Source organism: Rhea pennata, chromosome 4 (genome assembly GCF_028389875.1).
Source record: "Rhea pennata isolate bPtePen1 chromosome 4, bPtePen1.pri, whole genome shotgun sequence".
NCBI classification, from domain to species: Eukaryota; Metazoa; Chordata; class Aves; order Rheiformes; family Rheidae; genus Rhea; species Rhea pennata.
This window is the reverse complement of record NC_084666.1, coordinates 12,052,697-12,067,640: the sequence shown is the minus strand read 5'-3', so window position 1 is coordinate 12,067,640 and position 14,944 is coordinate 12,052,697. Positions and strand designations below refer to the sequence as shown.

The following is a 14,944-nucleotide window of genomic DNA, read 5'->3' as shown; positions in this document are numbered from 1 at the left end:
TGAAGATAGACACAAGCATAAAAAGATTTATCTAGTTATTAAAAAAAGACTCCAAATATAGCATCTCATTAAAGTGTTTTAACTAGTTCTCTTTAAAACTTTCTGATTCAAGATTCTACTTAATTGATTATGTGACCCCAGTGAGACACTACAGAAGTGCAATTGTAAATGTTAGTTTCTGAGCACACAACAATACAAGATAGCTCTTATTTTCCTTTGGTGGATTTGGAATGGATTAAGCGAGTAGCAATATGTCTCTCGGACATTACTCTGTAGAGCACCGATATGTGGAATCAAGCCTAGCCCAAAGGCATGTGCAGTACTGATCAGAAGGGTTGAGATTTGCTAATAGAAGAAAGAATTTGGGTGTGTGCCTGGATTTTTTCCCAGAAGACAATAAATACTTCAGTATCTATTCTTTAACTGCAATCAGAAATTTGTTTGTGATCCGTGCACCAGAGGTTTATCTAGTAATCTAGTTTCATCTAATCTCACTGGCTGAAGTTTTATTCTACAAGTTTAATACAACACTGTGCACTCAAACATCATTTTACCCTTCATCTTGTTTAATCTTGGGTGGGGAGAGATGCAGCATTTTGTGTGTTACTTTTTGTTCCTAACTGCTGTTTTCACCGTAAAGTTCCAGATAATTAAAAACAAATATCATGGTTGCTATGCCAACGGTGGTATTGATGTGGTGTTCTTGTCTTCCTGTTTGGATGTAGCATCCTTTAGTGACTCACTTAATTTCAACCAATAACTGCAGCATACATCAATTTGCTGCTACATACTGATATTCTTCCCTAAATACTCTTTCAATATCATCACCACCACAAAAGGTTTTCAAACCTACCATTTTATAAACTTAACAAAACAGGTAGGTAGGTATTTATACAATAACAAAAAATTCAAGGGCTCAGGCAAAAGGCAAATATTTGACATTCCTTGTTTCTTCCAAATGTTAATGCAGAAAAGAGGTCAAAACCACATGGAGAAGATGAAAATAGAAGGGCTGGTCAGAGGCGCAGTGATTTTGGGAGTTCAGTGAGTCCCAAGAGATCTCTTGAGAGCATTCTTGAGCTGAATTCAGAGCTGAATAGGCCAATGAATGACACTGTGCAGTGTGTGTCTTGAAATTACAAGCCAAGAGCTAAACCTAACATAACAGTGGGTCATCGTACTATTCGCTCCTTGACTCAGCTTGCTTGAAGACCAATGCTTTTGTGCACTACTTCTCTTTTACAAAAAGAGCTGTTCATTTAAAACATCAAGTTCTTTTTCAAGAAGACTGTTAAAACGAGGAGAAACAAAGGCCATTTATTGCCTCACATAGGGCACAGTATAACTACAGATAGCCATTTGGGGCTTTCAAATTTACAATTCAACCAAGATGCTTCTGACTCTGCTTGTTTATTCCTACCATTATTGAAACCATGATGTTACCCTAAGGATCAAAGTGCTTGGAAGTGCTTGGAAAAACAGCTGTTATTACATATCGCTACTCTCTTTGTTTTCTGAATGCTTTCTGAATTCTTTACTATATTTTTTGACATGGGCTCAAGTTTCTGCATATTCTCATTGGTCAAAATTTTACATATCCTGCTGCATATACCTGCATAGATGTCTGCACGGACACATGCACCTATGTGCATTTGTGACTACAGCGTTTCCCTTTAATGCTCCTGTGAACGGTCTGTTCCCCACACCAGGGATGGATCACACCAAGGCTACCTGGCTCCCTGAGCTCTGCAGGAGAAGCTGCAGCAGATGAGCTCGGCACCTTCTGGGTCAGCTGGCTGAAACTGGGGAAATGCAAGATATAAGGAATGGAAATAGTCTACTCAGGTAAGGAAGATATTTACCTGGGATTCTGGCAACATAACGGCACAATTTACTTGATACAGACCTCAGTTTGCTGTTGGAGAAGCCTTGGTATTTACCAGTTTGCTCCTACCACTTTAAGATCTTCTGGGAAGCAGAGCTGATCAGTCACAGGTGAAGACCAGATCAAATTCCTTTAGGAATCTAGCCTGAAGTGCAGCAGAAATTATCAAAGTTTTGAACAAAGATCTTTATCCAAGTTCTACTGAAGTCTGTAGAAAGATTGTCTCCATTTCTAATGAGATTTAAAGCTGGCCTCATTTGGGGTTTAAATACTTCCGTATGATAAAGTTTATTACATATCATTTGCCTGAAAAATAAACACAGACTTCAAAGGAAAGACAGCTGACTGTATTTTCATTCATGGCATTGCTGTATATGTAGGACCATGTCACTGTTCTGTGACAGTCAAGACCTGTACGATTATAGTAACTGTAGTTGATCTCTGCTGGGTGCTAGAACAAATTGGACATCTCACCTCTGAGCCCCATAGGGTCACACATGCGAAGCCCCTTGGATGCGGTGGTGGCTAGCTAAAAGACTACCTTTTTAGCAACTGTATCTTTAGGCAGACAGAGCTGTACACTGGGCAAAAGTAAGTACATTTAAAGGATTCTGCATCACAGACAACTGGATAACTAAATGAACTTCTGCCAGTATTCAAGCAGGCAAGTAACTTCCATTAAAGTTGAGGTTGATTTTCCCATGAGAAAAGATGATACACACATATGACAGGCTATTAAAGTACTGATCGGCAAATGCAGCCAGCCAAGATGGATTAGACTCGCGGCTGAGGATGACCCACCGGTGGAGTATTTGACAAGAGAAAGCACCTAAAAGAAAAGGCCATCACCTACTCAAAGAGAACAGCAAGAGAGGAATCTGTACAGTGCCTCTCACTGCATTCACACAGCAGCCTCTGCTGCTGCGATGGTGAAGATTTCCATAGAGAGGAAGGGGCGGCAGAAGGAAAAGAAAAAAAAAAAAAGGAGAGATATTTCTCCCTGGAGTGCGCTTTTTTCTTTATATATAAAGATAATGCAATTTATATGGTCCCTCCTCAGTCACACTGAATACAGCTTGATGTGGTATGATCATCATTAAAAATAAAAGGTTTGATTTCTGTCTTCGCCATTTAATTAAATTGCTGTTGCTGTTTATTTCCTCTGTCAAAATGGCAGAGGTTGAATGCTGTAGTGTGGCAGCTTCTCCTGAACAAATCAACATAGTACCAAATAACGAGAATTCAGAGGAACAGTACAACTCTATGAGACATCTGTTTTGCTGTAAAAAGTATAGTGTGAAAGGACTGCTCTCCAACTCTGTTAGGTTTGTATCTTCTGATATTACATCCTTACTACTGAGGTCAATGCAGAAACCCTCTGGGTCACTTTGCATGTATCAACCCACCATATAGTATTTAGATGCGTAACCATGTCACAGATGTCTTTGGAATCAATCCTGGAACACATATGAATGATAAAATCTTGTGTTGGATTTTATTTTAGCTGGAGCTGGGCCAAACCCTCAAAAATATTTACATCTGCATCACACCTTTTCTCCAAACATTTTGTTTTACACTAGTTTTAATCAAATGTTCTGCGTGTTTCTGTCGATTGTTAACGCTGTAATGGCACCACTTTGTTTTTTTTAATATCAGACTTATTGAAAAGCTGCCAAATATTTTTTCACTTGACTGTGTTGCGTTGACTTATTGACTGCATTTATGCAGTCTTTTTGATTTCCTGACTGTATTTACATAGTACAGTGGTAAAGGCTCTCGTTGCATATATTGATGCAAATTTTCCTCTTTAAACCCATGCAGGTTAAAAAGTAACAACAGAAAAGGATAAGAAAACCCCTTACTTACTTCGCAAGTTCTGTACTGGGAAAGGGCTGGTGCTACCAGAAGGGGGCAGGGAGCATTTCTGGCAGATGCACTCTTTGCCATTAAAAGTCACCCTGTCGCCTGCGGGAAAAGGCAACCTGCAACAGAGGAAACAAAAGCGTACATGTTACGCTCTCGTGTCTTTATTGAAATGAAATGTCTTCCCATAAAAGAATTGGTTATTATTTTGGTTTCTTTTTCTCTACTTGCTCAGTTCTCATTCACGATTTTTCAGCCACCTCAGAGGCTAAAGCATCAAAGGGACATATCAAACAGAGCATTGCAAATCTAGATTTAAAGTGACACAGGAAAATGATCTAAATATACAAAACCACACTAAATGCTCATGTCAAAATTTTTCTGTTTCTAAGAAATGTAGTGTCACTAATGGTTGATCATGAACAGGATCAACTAAACAATTACAGTGAAACTGAAATTACAGGGAATAATAAATATAGCAAATGTAATTGCTTTTACATTGTTAGAATGCTGCATGAATGCATGACTTCTCTTAATTAAAAAGCTTTTTGGAAATAAAACCATGATCAGGACTTGATCCTCCTAGCTGTGATCAAAGTCCTTCTCTTCATCTATTTGTGCAGAAAACAAATGTGTGTGAATGCTTGTAGGAGAAAATATATCTCAGTTACAAAAATGAAAGCATCTACATTAATTGCTTGTTCTACTCAACAGCTCTCCTTACATTTAATTAAATCCTTCCTTTTTATCAACTTCCCTAAAACAGAAGGGTTTTCCCTGGGAGCTTTGCTGTCCAGGCACAGCAACTGCTGAGGTTTTTTTCTCTTTCTGAAAAGACCAGATGGACAAATCACTTTATAACGCAGCAAAGGGTGGTGAGGATTTAGAAACACATTTCAGTCCACCCAAAGCTTGTGTCAAAATAAATCCCAAGCAAGCTATCAAAATGTGGCTTAAATGGGCATAAACATAATGCAGGCATTTTGCCTTGTTGTGAATTCTAGCTGACCAGATTAGCATTTCATTAAAACTGCATGACGTTCCCCCCAAAATTTTATCAAATCACGCTAAATAAGCGATTGTCTTTTATATAAAAACTGCATAGATACTTCTTGCTCAGCATATACATTATCTGGCTCCCTCAACCAGCTTTAGGGAGGCTTATTCCACATTCGTACTCTATCCCAAAACTTGCTACAGAAAATTTGTTAAACAGAGAACAGAAGTAATGTTGTTCATTGTTTTTCAATACTAGTACTAAAATTTATTTTATACCAGCTAAATAGTTTTAAAACACTTCAACAGTATTATCCATTTTTGGTCCACAGGCAATACTTTAAAAATTATGAGGACACGTGTAGTTCAAACATTATTTTGTCTTGAGAAATCTGATAATAAATTCTGCTTTTCACCATTTTTTTTTCATTACTAGTGACATAATACTTGTGAATACTTGTTTGCTGCTTACTTACCTAAATTTAAGCAAAGGAGAAAAAAATTCTTTGGAAATAGCCTTTAAAGTTGTCCTGCTCTTTGCCACAATTAAATGCTCCATGGGTGCTTCCAGCACAAAGAGGTCCCAAACTTTGCTATCACAGACCCAGGAGTCACGAAATTCACCCACTTTGCAGAGGATTTTCTAGCATGGATTTCACTGAATAACCTGATACTGAACCTGGCAGCGCTGCCTCTAGGGCAGCAGCTGGGATGCTACGGAGCCGCGCTGCTCTAGTGGGAACGCGTCTGTCCTGGCTTTCAGCAACCCAGCACAGCAACGGTATTGGGGGGGGGGGGGGGGGAGAAAAGCTCTTTCTAGGTGATAACTGTTACTCGCAATGGGTTTTTATGCTGCTTAAACTCATGGAGCCTACCAGTGTATGGAACAATAAACGCAAAATCAAGTCTAGAATTAAGCAGTATGGATCCATCTGGAAAAGCACAAGCCAAGTAATTTTAACACTTCCAGAACTGAGACAAGACCTTGTAACAGCGCTCCTACGTCTGTTTATGAAGATATCCCACCCTGATTTACAGATACTCACGGATTGATTATGAACCCTGATAATGCACTGCAAATCATACCCCCACAAAAACAGTCACCTACTCCACAGATACAACCATACAACTACACCACCATACCACTATTTTGAAACCTTTCGTTCCTATGTACGGTGACTTTCTATGGGCAGTTGAGAGTTTGCTATAATCTTTTGGGGACAAAGACTGGAAATCAGATAGCTAGTCCAGATGGACTCTCTCCTGAGAGGTATCAGTAAAATGACAGGTTTTTCTCAGTTAACAATCCCAGAAATAGTAAAATATTGGAAGCCATGAATAATTAATTGCTTTGAAATAGGACTGTGACTACTGAGCAATGTAGTATTTGTTATATTAGAATGAATAGTCAGAGAGAAAGTTAATATATTTTATTGACTCAATGATTTAGTTAAAAAATCCAAATTAATGTTGGATCACAGAAGTCCATCTGAACAAATGCAGCAAACATCAAGCTAAGCACAAGCAGGGACGGATTGCTTTGAATTAGCTCAACTATGCTATGCATTAGGTAATTTGAAAAAAAACACTTGTTAAAAGTAGCAGAAAAGAGGAATAAGATAATTTACCTCCTATGGCACAAATACAGAGAGAGGTAGATGACACCTACAAAATATGCACATGCTCACAGGCAGCATAACATCCACAGGACCTGATTTGGGGGTGAGTAAGCTGAGGCAGTGCTTTAATATCTCACAAACATATCTTATTTGGTTTATTTTCTGAAAGTTTAATGACCACTGTGTCCTTTCATTAAGGAAGGAGGGGGCAATAATATCACTTCCCTATTAAGTTTTCCATGTCTGCAAAACACGTCTCGCTCTAGAGAAACAGGGAACTCATCCTTGAAAGTTTTTCAGCAAGGACCAATCTTCAAAACTCATAATTAAGTCTTGGCACGTGCTTCACTGTCTCATCAATTAGGAATCTAAAATTCATACACAACATATTTGCCAGTATTTCTGCAACATTTGATTTCTCCCTTTCACAAGCAGCTGAGTTTATGGATTTTGAAGCCAGCAAGAGTGAATGCACAACAGAAGGTGGTAACAGTCAATTAACAAGGTTTCAGTTTCTGAGCTCTTTAGCTTGTGAGCATGATTATATATAGCATTTTAGGTTAAAAATCAGTATATTTGCCTTTGAATATAATGACATCTCACAACTAGCTACCCCCTAAACATTGCTAGATGCTACTCATACTTTTAAAAATATTCAGTGTGATCTTCACAGTCAGCTAATCTATTTTTAAGATGAATTTTAATAGTATGTTTAAAGCAGCTATCTGAAATAACTTGTAGGGTTTTAACACACCTTAATGATTTATTTACCCATGAATTTTGTTTTATATACCTTCCTGGAATATTTGTAAACCCAGCAACAACATAGGAGTTGACCAACAAAATTACATTGTAAAACATCAAATGACCGTCAGTCTAGTTCACTGTAACTGTGGGTTGACATGGAAAGGTCAAGTCCTGGCCTCATCCTTCTCTGAACCATGCCTCAGCTTATGCAGCTGTGGGTAGGTCATTCAAGCTTTCTGGGTCAAAAGATAACGTCGTTTTTTTCAGAGAAGAAGGATGGCCTTCTGTTCTTTAAATTGCTGAACAGCCTTTGTCACTGAACACAACTGGATATAAGAAAAATGAACAGAAAAATATAGTTAGGGATGTGGAGAGGGGAGAAGTATTCATTTCAGTGGCAGCCTGCAGCTACCTTGGGTCAAGTGTAACACCAACTATAACCTGAAGACCTCCAAGACCAAACTCTGATCTAATCTGTACATTGTACAATCAAATCCCTCAAGGCTGTTCCACAGGACAGAATTTGACCCAGGATGTTACACCTGACAAGACAAAGTAGCTGTTTCTTGCTACCTACTCTCCGCATAGAAGTTCAGCAAAGGCAAATGCGAAGCGCCACACCTGCGGAGGAAGAACCCGTGCTGCATTACAGCTTGGGGCTGACTGGCTAGAAGTAGCTTTGCAGAAAAAGATCCAGGGGTCCTAGTGGACAAGTTAAACATTGAGTCAGCAGCATGCCCTTGAGGCAGAGAAGGCCAAGCACATCCTGGTTTGTGTTGGCAGGAGTATAGCCAGCAGGTCCAAACAAGTGACCCTTCCCTCTACTGATCACCTGAGAGACTGCATCTGGAGTAGTGCAGTTTTTGTCTCCCAACTACAAGAACGATACTGCTGTGTTGGAGGGAGTCTAGTGGAGGGCTGCCCAGAGCTGGGGCTGGAGTGCTGAACGCACGTGGAGAGGCTGAGGGAGCTCGACTTAATCATAAGAAGGCTCAGAGGAGATGTTATTGCTGCATACAGCTATGTCTACAGTGGTATGCCTGTGTGCACATGAGTATGTGAGAAGATGGAGACAGACTCTTTGCAGAGGTACAAAGTGAAAGGACAAGAGGCAACAGATTCAAGCTGCAACATGGAAAATTCCTACTTGATATAAAGGAAAAAAAAAATACCATGAGGGTGCTCAAACACTGGAACAGGGTGTCCAGAGAGTCTGTGGCATCTCCATCCTTGGAGATGTTTGAAATTTGCCTGGGCAAGGCCCTCAGCAGTGTGCTCTAACTGGCCCTGCTTTGAGCAGGGTGTTGGATAACATGCCTTCCAGAGAGCTTTTCCATCCTACACAAGTCCACAATTATAGATATGCTCTGTGCTTAAACCTTGAAGAGCAAGATAGTAAGACCGCTTTGTTCAGAAAGCACCACATATTGATAAATGTATTTATTTTAAAGGCCAAAATGCCAAGAAGAACACCCAATCCAATTTCAAAATTTATGCCTCAACATCTGGATGAAGAAGCCTGCTTAATGAGATTCTTTAAGAAGTGTCCAGCACTGTTTAAGTGGGAGCCAAATCTTTTTGAAAGTCAGTAGAAAAGTGAGTAATTAAAAAGGTTTAGCATATAAGAAAAGTCTGACGTAACCACTGCTTTCCAGAAAAAAAAATGTATTTTAACTTCTGATTTCCTGTATTGTCCTAATTTCTTATGCATATATAAAAGCCTTCAAGTTTCTTTCTAGAAATATCAGGGTTACACATAGGGCTAAAACTATCATTTTTTTTTCACATTGTTTACAGTTTCTTGAGTTCATATATTCAACTGCTTAACTACCTTTTTGAAGATAAAAGAAATAAAAGTGGATTCAGAGAAGACTAAGGTCTGGATTCAGCACAAAAATTTTGGATGAATACATAAGTATGCCTCTTGCCAGACCACATACTAAACTTTATTCACCTCTACATGGCACATGTTTAATTTCTAGCAATGTGCTGCAAGAAAGAATTTCCTAAATTTAGATAACACATAGAACCTGGATTTCCAAATCCCGTAAGACAAACATGAAGTTGTTTAGTTCTTAACCTGGAACATATATGCTAATTTATTGCCCGGCTAATCAAGAACCAACTTATTTTTTTCTCTTCACTGTTGATGTAACATAATGCTCTACTTTTCCATTCTTTAATTATAAGAACATTGAAATGACAGAAAAAAATGATTACATACTATAATTGGGTGATTAAACAACTTCCCCACTCTTTACTAGTCATATTAACCCATAAAATCAAAAAACAGACTTTTGGTAACTTGTGCACACATAGCATGTCAATATCATTGAAATCCAAAGAAAACTAGAGTTTATGCTGTGTAGACTGTCTGGCCTAGACAAACCTCACATTATTGCTTAATACTTTTATGTAACTCTTATTATCATGTTAAGACTTCTCATGATACTGCCAAAAAAACCGAACAAAGTATTTTTATTGTCATAGGTATAATTTCACATTGCTTTTTGGAAGATTCTGTTTGCAGGCCTTTCATGCCAGCGTAAGTTATTTTTTGTGAGCCATACAGTCCCATCTCTGGTAGACATATAAGAATTATGTGAACAGATTTAGTAAAACTCAACTTCCATTGATACAGATAGCCTTACTTTTCTCCCTCTTTCCCTTTCACTTTTACAAACACCTGGACCTTTCAGAGGAAAGGTCTTGGAAGTCCTCTGTAGGACACAGGCCCTTCCAATTAATCAAAGTATAAGAAAAAGATTGCTTACCCATTTCCTGGAAATTCAAAGTAAGCAGTTCATCTGCAACATTGTTGAATATGTTTTGCTATTCTTATACTCATCCCTAGTTTTAGGCAACAGTCATACCAGGCTAGAAACAGCACTGGGAGAAGGAGGGCATAAGCCCTCAGTCTTTCTGTCAGCAGAGCAAGCATGCAAATAAAATCTAACTTTGTTTAATTAAGAACCAACCGGTCAATGCAACATAGAGAGACATAATCACACAGGATACACTGTTACACGGTAATTTTAGTTGTCAATCTTTCACATCTGAAATGAATACTACTTTATTTTTTTCACTCTTGGTAGTGCGGCAGCCCACGGCAATAGTATCCGAGCCCCAAGGTTATGCCTCAGGAAGAGCTGGGTTACAGGTCACGGACATGCCAGGTTTTTCACAGAGAAGGGCAGCAGCTTCTCAGCGCAGGGCCAAGGGGACCAGGGAGGACAGCTCCACTTTGCGCTATCGAGCCATGGGGCATTCAGAACGTAGTAACGACGCAGTAACATCGGCAGCCCCAGAAAAGGAACGTGGCCTGTGCTCCTGGCTTTTTCCTACTGTGCTAGCGAGCTGTATGCATATTAGAGTCTCTCACTGATTTTACCATCTGAACGAATATACACTTCCCACTAGTTTCTATTCAAATCTGATTTTCTCTGAAGATGCCTCCCTGCACAGCGACGCAGCCTGTGCGCTCCTTTCAAATGCACAGTTACTTTTCTTCTATTGGTAAGGCTTCAAGTTCAGAAAGATTATTGCAGCTTTTCCATTTACTTCAAACTGTTCCCATAACAGTATATTTCCTGAAGACTTGGTGTACTTAGAGGCTCCTCCTAAAGTCTTAAGCATCTTTGTTTGTTTGTTCATTCGTTCACTTCCACAGCAGAGGATAAAGATACAAAAGAACATCAAATGAACATCAACCATTTTTACTTCAGTCTGCAAATGTCACCAGCAACACTAGGTCTCAGCTTTGCACACACACATACACAAAAAAAAAATTCCACTGAACTCCATCAGGTTACTCAGAGGTAAAGGTTTTGTATGCTGTTTTTTACTTGTCACCTACACAGCATTTGTGAAATCCAACACATATATAAGTGTCTATGAGACCAGGATCTCTCTGTCCTTCAATTTATACGACTACTGCAGTTTCTGGAAAGCAGTACAGTGGTATTTCACATTAAGTCTATCTGTATGGTATCCACGCAGCCTGCTAAACACTCTGCCACTGGCATTTGCAGCCTTGTATTTTCAGTGGACAAAATAGAGAATAGCACAATAAGACAACATTCGCGTTTGGGGCGAAACTGACTGTGGAGGCAATGGCAGTTTCTCAAGTACCTTAACAACTAAAGCATAAGATACCACAAGACAGAGGAAAAAAATGAAATAACTGATGTACTGAGAATTTGCATTTTTTTTTTAATTTTTGGTAGTTTTTAAGGAATAGAAAATAGAAAACAGAAATATCATCTTTTTCATCTATGTGCTATGAGTTTGAATGCTTGGCATTGCTCTTTTCTTTTGAAATCTATTTTTCAAATGAAATAGAACTTCACATAAAAAACCTACCTGCAAACAGCACATACAAAACAGTCCGGGTGATAGGTTTTGCCGAGTGCTGAGACCACTTCTCCCTCAATGAATTCATCACAACTGAAGCACCGTGTGCCATAGAGTCTCTGATAGTCCAAAGTACAGATGTAGTCTCCCTGTCTCACAAAAAATCCTCCTTGAGCCAGGTCACATCCGCAAGCTGCAGGAAGAGAAAAGGCAGACTCAGAAGGCTGAAAAAAGGTAAATCTCTCTCCTATCTCTGTAACTGATTTTTTTCAGCTGCAAGTGGTACAGTTCTTAGCGTAATATTTAAGCACTTCAATTTAAGGGTTTATAATCACAGAATAGTTGCCTATCTGAAAAACACTGCTTTTACACTAAAATACATCAGTGATGAACTGTGTACAGTAATAGTCAAGATTCATTCCATACAAAATATAACCTCAGTGCAGAAGCTGTTAATACTGAATTAAGTCTTTAGAAATTGAGTGCAGAGCTAGTATATACAATACTCTCAGTTATATTTAACAGGTTAAAGGAAATGTATAAAGGATATAAACCTCCATAATCTAAAGCAGTAATCTTATAAAGAAATGTCTCCTATAGATTACTCTACAATTGCCTGATACTCCTCCTGGGCATGACAGTGGTTAAAATACTGCTCTATCTAAACACTAGTTCTGATGCGCAGGGGAACTGGTGTAAACTTCAGTGACAGTTTACACTTTTTTTTTTTTCTTCTTTTTAATAGATCCTATGCTTAGCTGGTTAACATAACACACCAAGCACAAATCAGAAGGATCTCCAGAACCATCTGCCCGTGGCAAAAGTCGAGTTTTCAATCCGATCTGTCACTTTATATTTTTAAGGTTACATCTACAGTATAGATAGAGTTAGAGTTAGGATTAAAGATGATTAACAAGGGGCTTGTGAGATGTATTTTCTCCACAGCACCAAGGATGGAACTAAGATGGTATTTTAAGACTATAAACTGGAGAAGGAAGCCAACAGTCTGGCTGAAGATATACAGAAGTAGACAGAGAGGCATATCATCCTTGTCTGTGTTGACCAGGATCTTTGAAAACACACTTGATCAGATTTACAAGAAGGACTGAAATTCAAAGTGGCGATTACGCTATAATGACTATTATTTTATTCTAAGTTGCATCATCATACTAGTCACTGTGTCCTTCTACTCCTGGACTTGCATGTGGGGAAGCATCTCCAGCAGCAAATAGTCAAACAAGTGGATGTTGTAAATGCTCCAGAAAGCTTTAACAGCCCATTATGTTCCCTCCGAGCAGCTCTGCTCCCCTTTCTCCTTGCCCCAGCTGCCGAAAGAGGCTTGCCAGGTGCCTGGGGTCAGGTGCTGACCCATGCTTACTCTTTTGGTGCCATGCAGAGGGCTTCGGGGCTCAGCTTCCAACACAGCAGAAGAGCAGAAGAGGATCATCTACCCATGAATTACCTTTCCACTCCTCTTGTCTCCTAAAATGCGCAGGAAATACAAGCAACTCAGCAGGTTTCTGCTGCTGATATGGATGGTAAAGCTGAACGTGAATCACGTCAGCTCTGCTGCTAACAACGCACCAGCACTGATGTCCTGAACAGATAAAGTCGGTGACAATTTGCCACTGCCTTGAAATGGGCCAGAATCTCAGAAACACCTGAAAGTCTTTTCCTTTCTCTTTACTGTCACAGTGGTTACAATTACTATTGCTTATTGTATATTACTCAAAAGTGGTTTGCGTATATGCACCTAATCTTGGCTTCTTCTTAGGAGACACCTCAGTAAAACTTTTCACCTAAAAAGAGGCAGATAAACAAGATTTTTAGCATTCGATGAAAAATGAATGCTCAGCTTCACAAAATCTATTCAGGTCCCTCTTCGCGTTGCCAACACCTCAGCTTCCCTGCCCATAAAGAACAGCCAGATTCAATACGGAGAATACGAATAACTGCTCCATAAAGCATTTGCAAACAGGAGCAGAGCATTTGAATAGCAGAATTAAGGTTAGGGCTTACGTTCTACACAAGCTGTGCTAATACCTGTTACTGTATTTTCAATTAAAATTAACTGATGCAGCCTGACAGTCCTAATAGGCACACTGCAAATGAACTGCATGCAAGAACATACAGGTTCTTACAGCCTGTTACACAGCACACAGTACACCAGGGCGATAATCATGCAAGAAATGAAGTGGACCATGAGAATGTGAAAAGCAAATTAACAACATATTTGCTCCACATTATAGTGTTAATGATTTTATTCCTGAAAAAAGCTATTACAAAATATCTCACTTTCTAGATAAACAAGACGTTGTAACTCTTATCTAGGCATAGTTCTAGAGCAATAAATATGATAATTAAGAAAAAATTCATCAGATAAGATTATAAATAGGAAAAATGGCCAAAGGAGAGATGACAATGGTTTCTGATGAAGGGGGAAGTACAGGCTCAAGGAAGGCACTAGTGCAGGACTAAGATAAACTCCAAATAGGAATAACACTCTTTGGCAGAATGAGGCCAAGGAAGCGTGTTATTGATCTGAAGTCCACAGGTATTATTGGTGCAGAGGCAGATCAGAAGAGCAAGGAGAGATGGATACCTCGAGAAGTGGAGAAAGGAGGTACCTAAAGACACAAGGTGAAAGGTCCAGCACATAGGCATGAACAATAAAAAATCCCATTCTGAGTGGCAGATAAGCATGAACAATAAAAAATGCCACTCTGAATGGCAGAAGCAAAGAAAGATTTGCAAATATTGGCTATCACAGAACATTGTAAGTCATCAATGTCTCAAAAGATGCACTGGGCAAATTAGCTCCTGCCGAGTCGGGCAGTAATGACAGTACACCTTGTGGGACCTCACTGAGCAGACAGTGGGTAACTTGTGCAGTCATTCTCGCAGATTAATTCAGGCCAGAGCAGGTGTAAAGGGCTGTCAGGATGACAGAAAGAATGAAAGCTGTTTTAAGAAACAAATAGACCGCAGCCTGCTTAGCCCAAGAGAAAAAGCTCTGGGGAACGGCCTGATCCCTTATGGTACATCAGAGGCTTAAACAGAGCTAGTTAAGGACAGGTAGAGCCAGCTAAACTCAGACAGAGCGCCCCTCACAACAACGAGCAAGAAAAACCTGCCCGTGAACAAATGAGGGCTGCAGATCATCGCAAGGCTTCTAACCATCACAGGAAAGAGTTTTTGAAACAACATCCCAGTAAGAACTAAAAAAGATGGAAAAAACACCCTTGGTTATAGGTTGCGAATGAAGTCTGAGCAATATCCAAAAGGGATTATGAGATACAGTTAAAATTTTGTCTTAAAAAGAGTCTATCTTTTAAAGGATAATGACAGAATTCTCACAGAACCATAAAAAAAGCTTCAAGCATGAGATAAGCTTGGATGCAATTAGAGCTAAAGCTTTTTTTTTTTTTTTTTTTGATTTCTGGGGATTTGATATCTTAAACCCAATATTGTTCATAAAACA

The 14,944-nt window shown here is 39.2% G+C and overlaps 1 protein-coding gene across 7 annotated transcripts in view; it reads right to left on the bottom strand.

Moving 5' to 3' along the window:
* ABLIM2 (actin binding LIM protein family member 2) overlaps positions 1-14,944 on the bottom strand; it is a 140,780-nt gene that overhangs the window by 74,550 nt on the left and 51,286 nt on the right. For all 7 annotated transcript variants that reach the window (XR_009958385.1, XM_062575291.1, XM_062575290.1 and 4 more), the window contains exons 3-4: positions 11,473-11,656; positions 3,752-3,867 (exon numbers count right to left, since the gene is read on the bottom strand). Coding sequence is in view for 6 of the 7 variants with exons in the window: in XM_062575291.1 (XP_062431275.1) it covers positions 3,752-3,867; positions 11,473-11,656 (300 nt within the window). In the remaining variant the exon portion in view is untranslated. The remainder of the gene's footprint in view (positions 1-3,751; positions 3,868-11,472; positions 11,657-14,944) is intronic.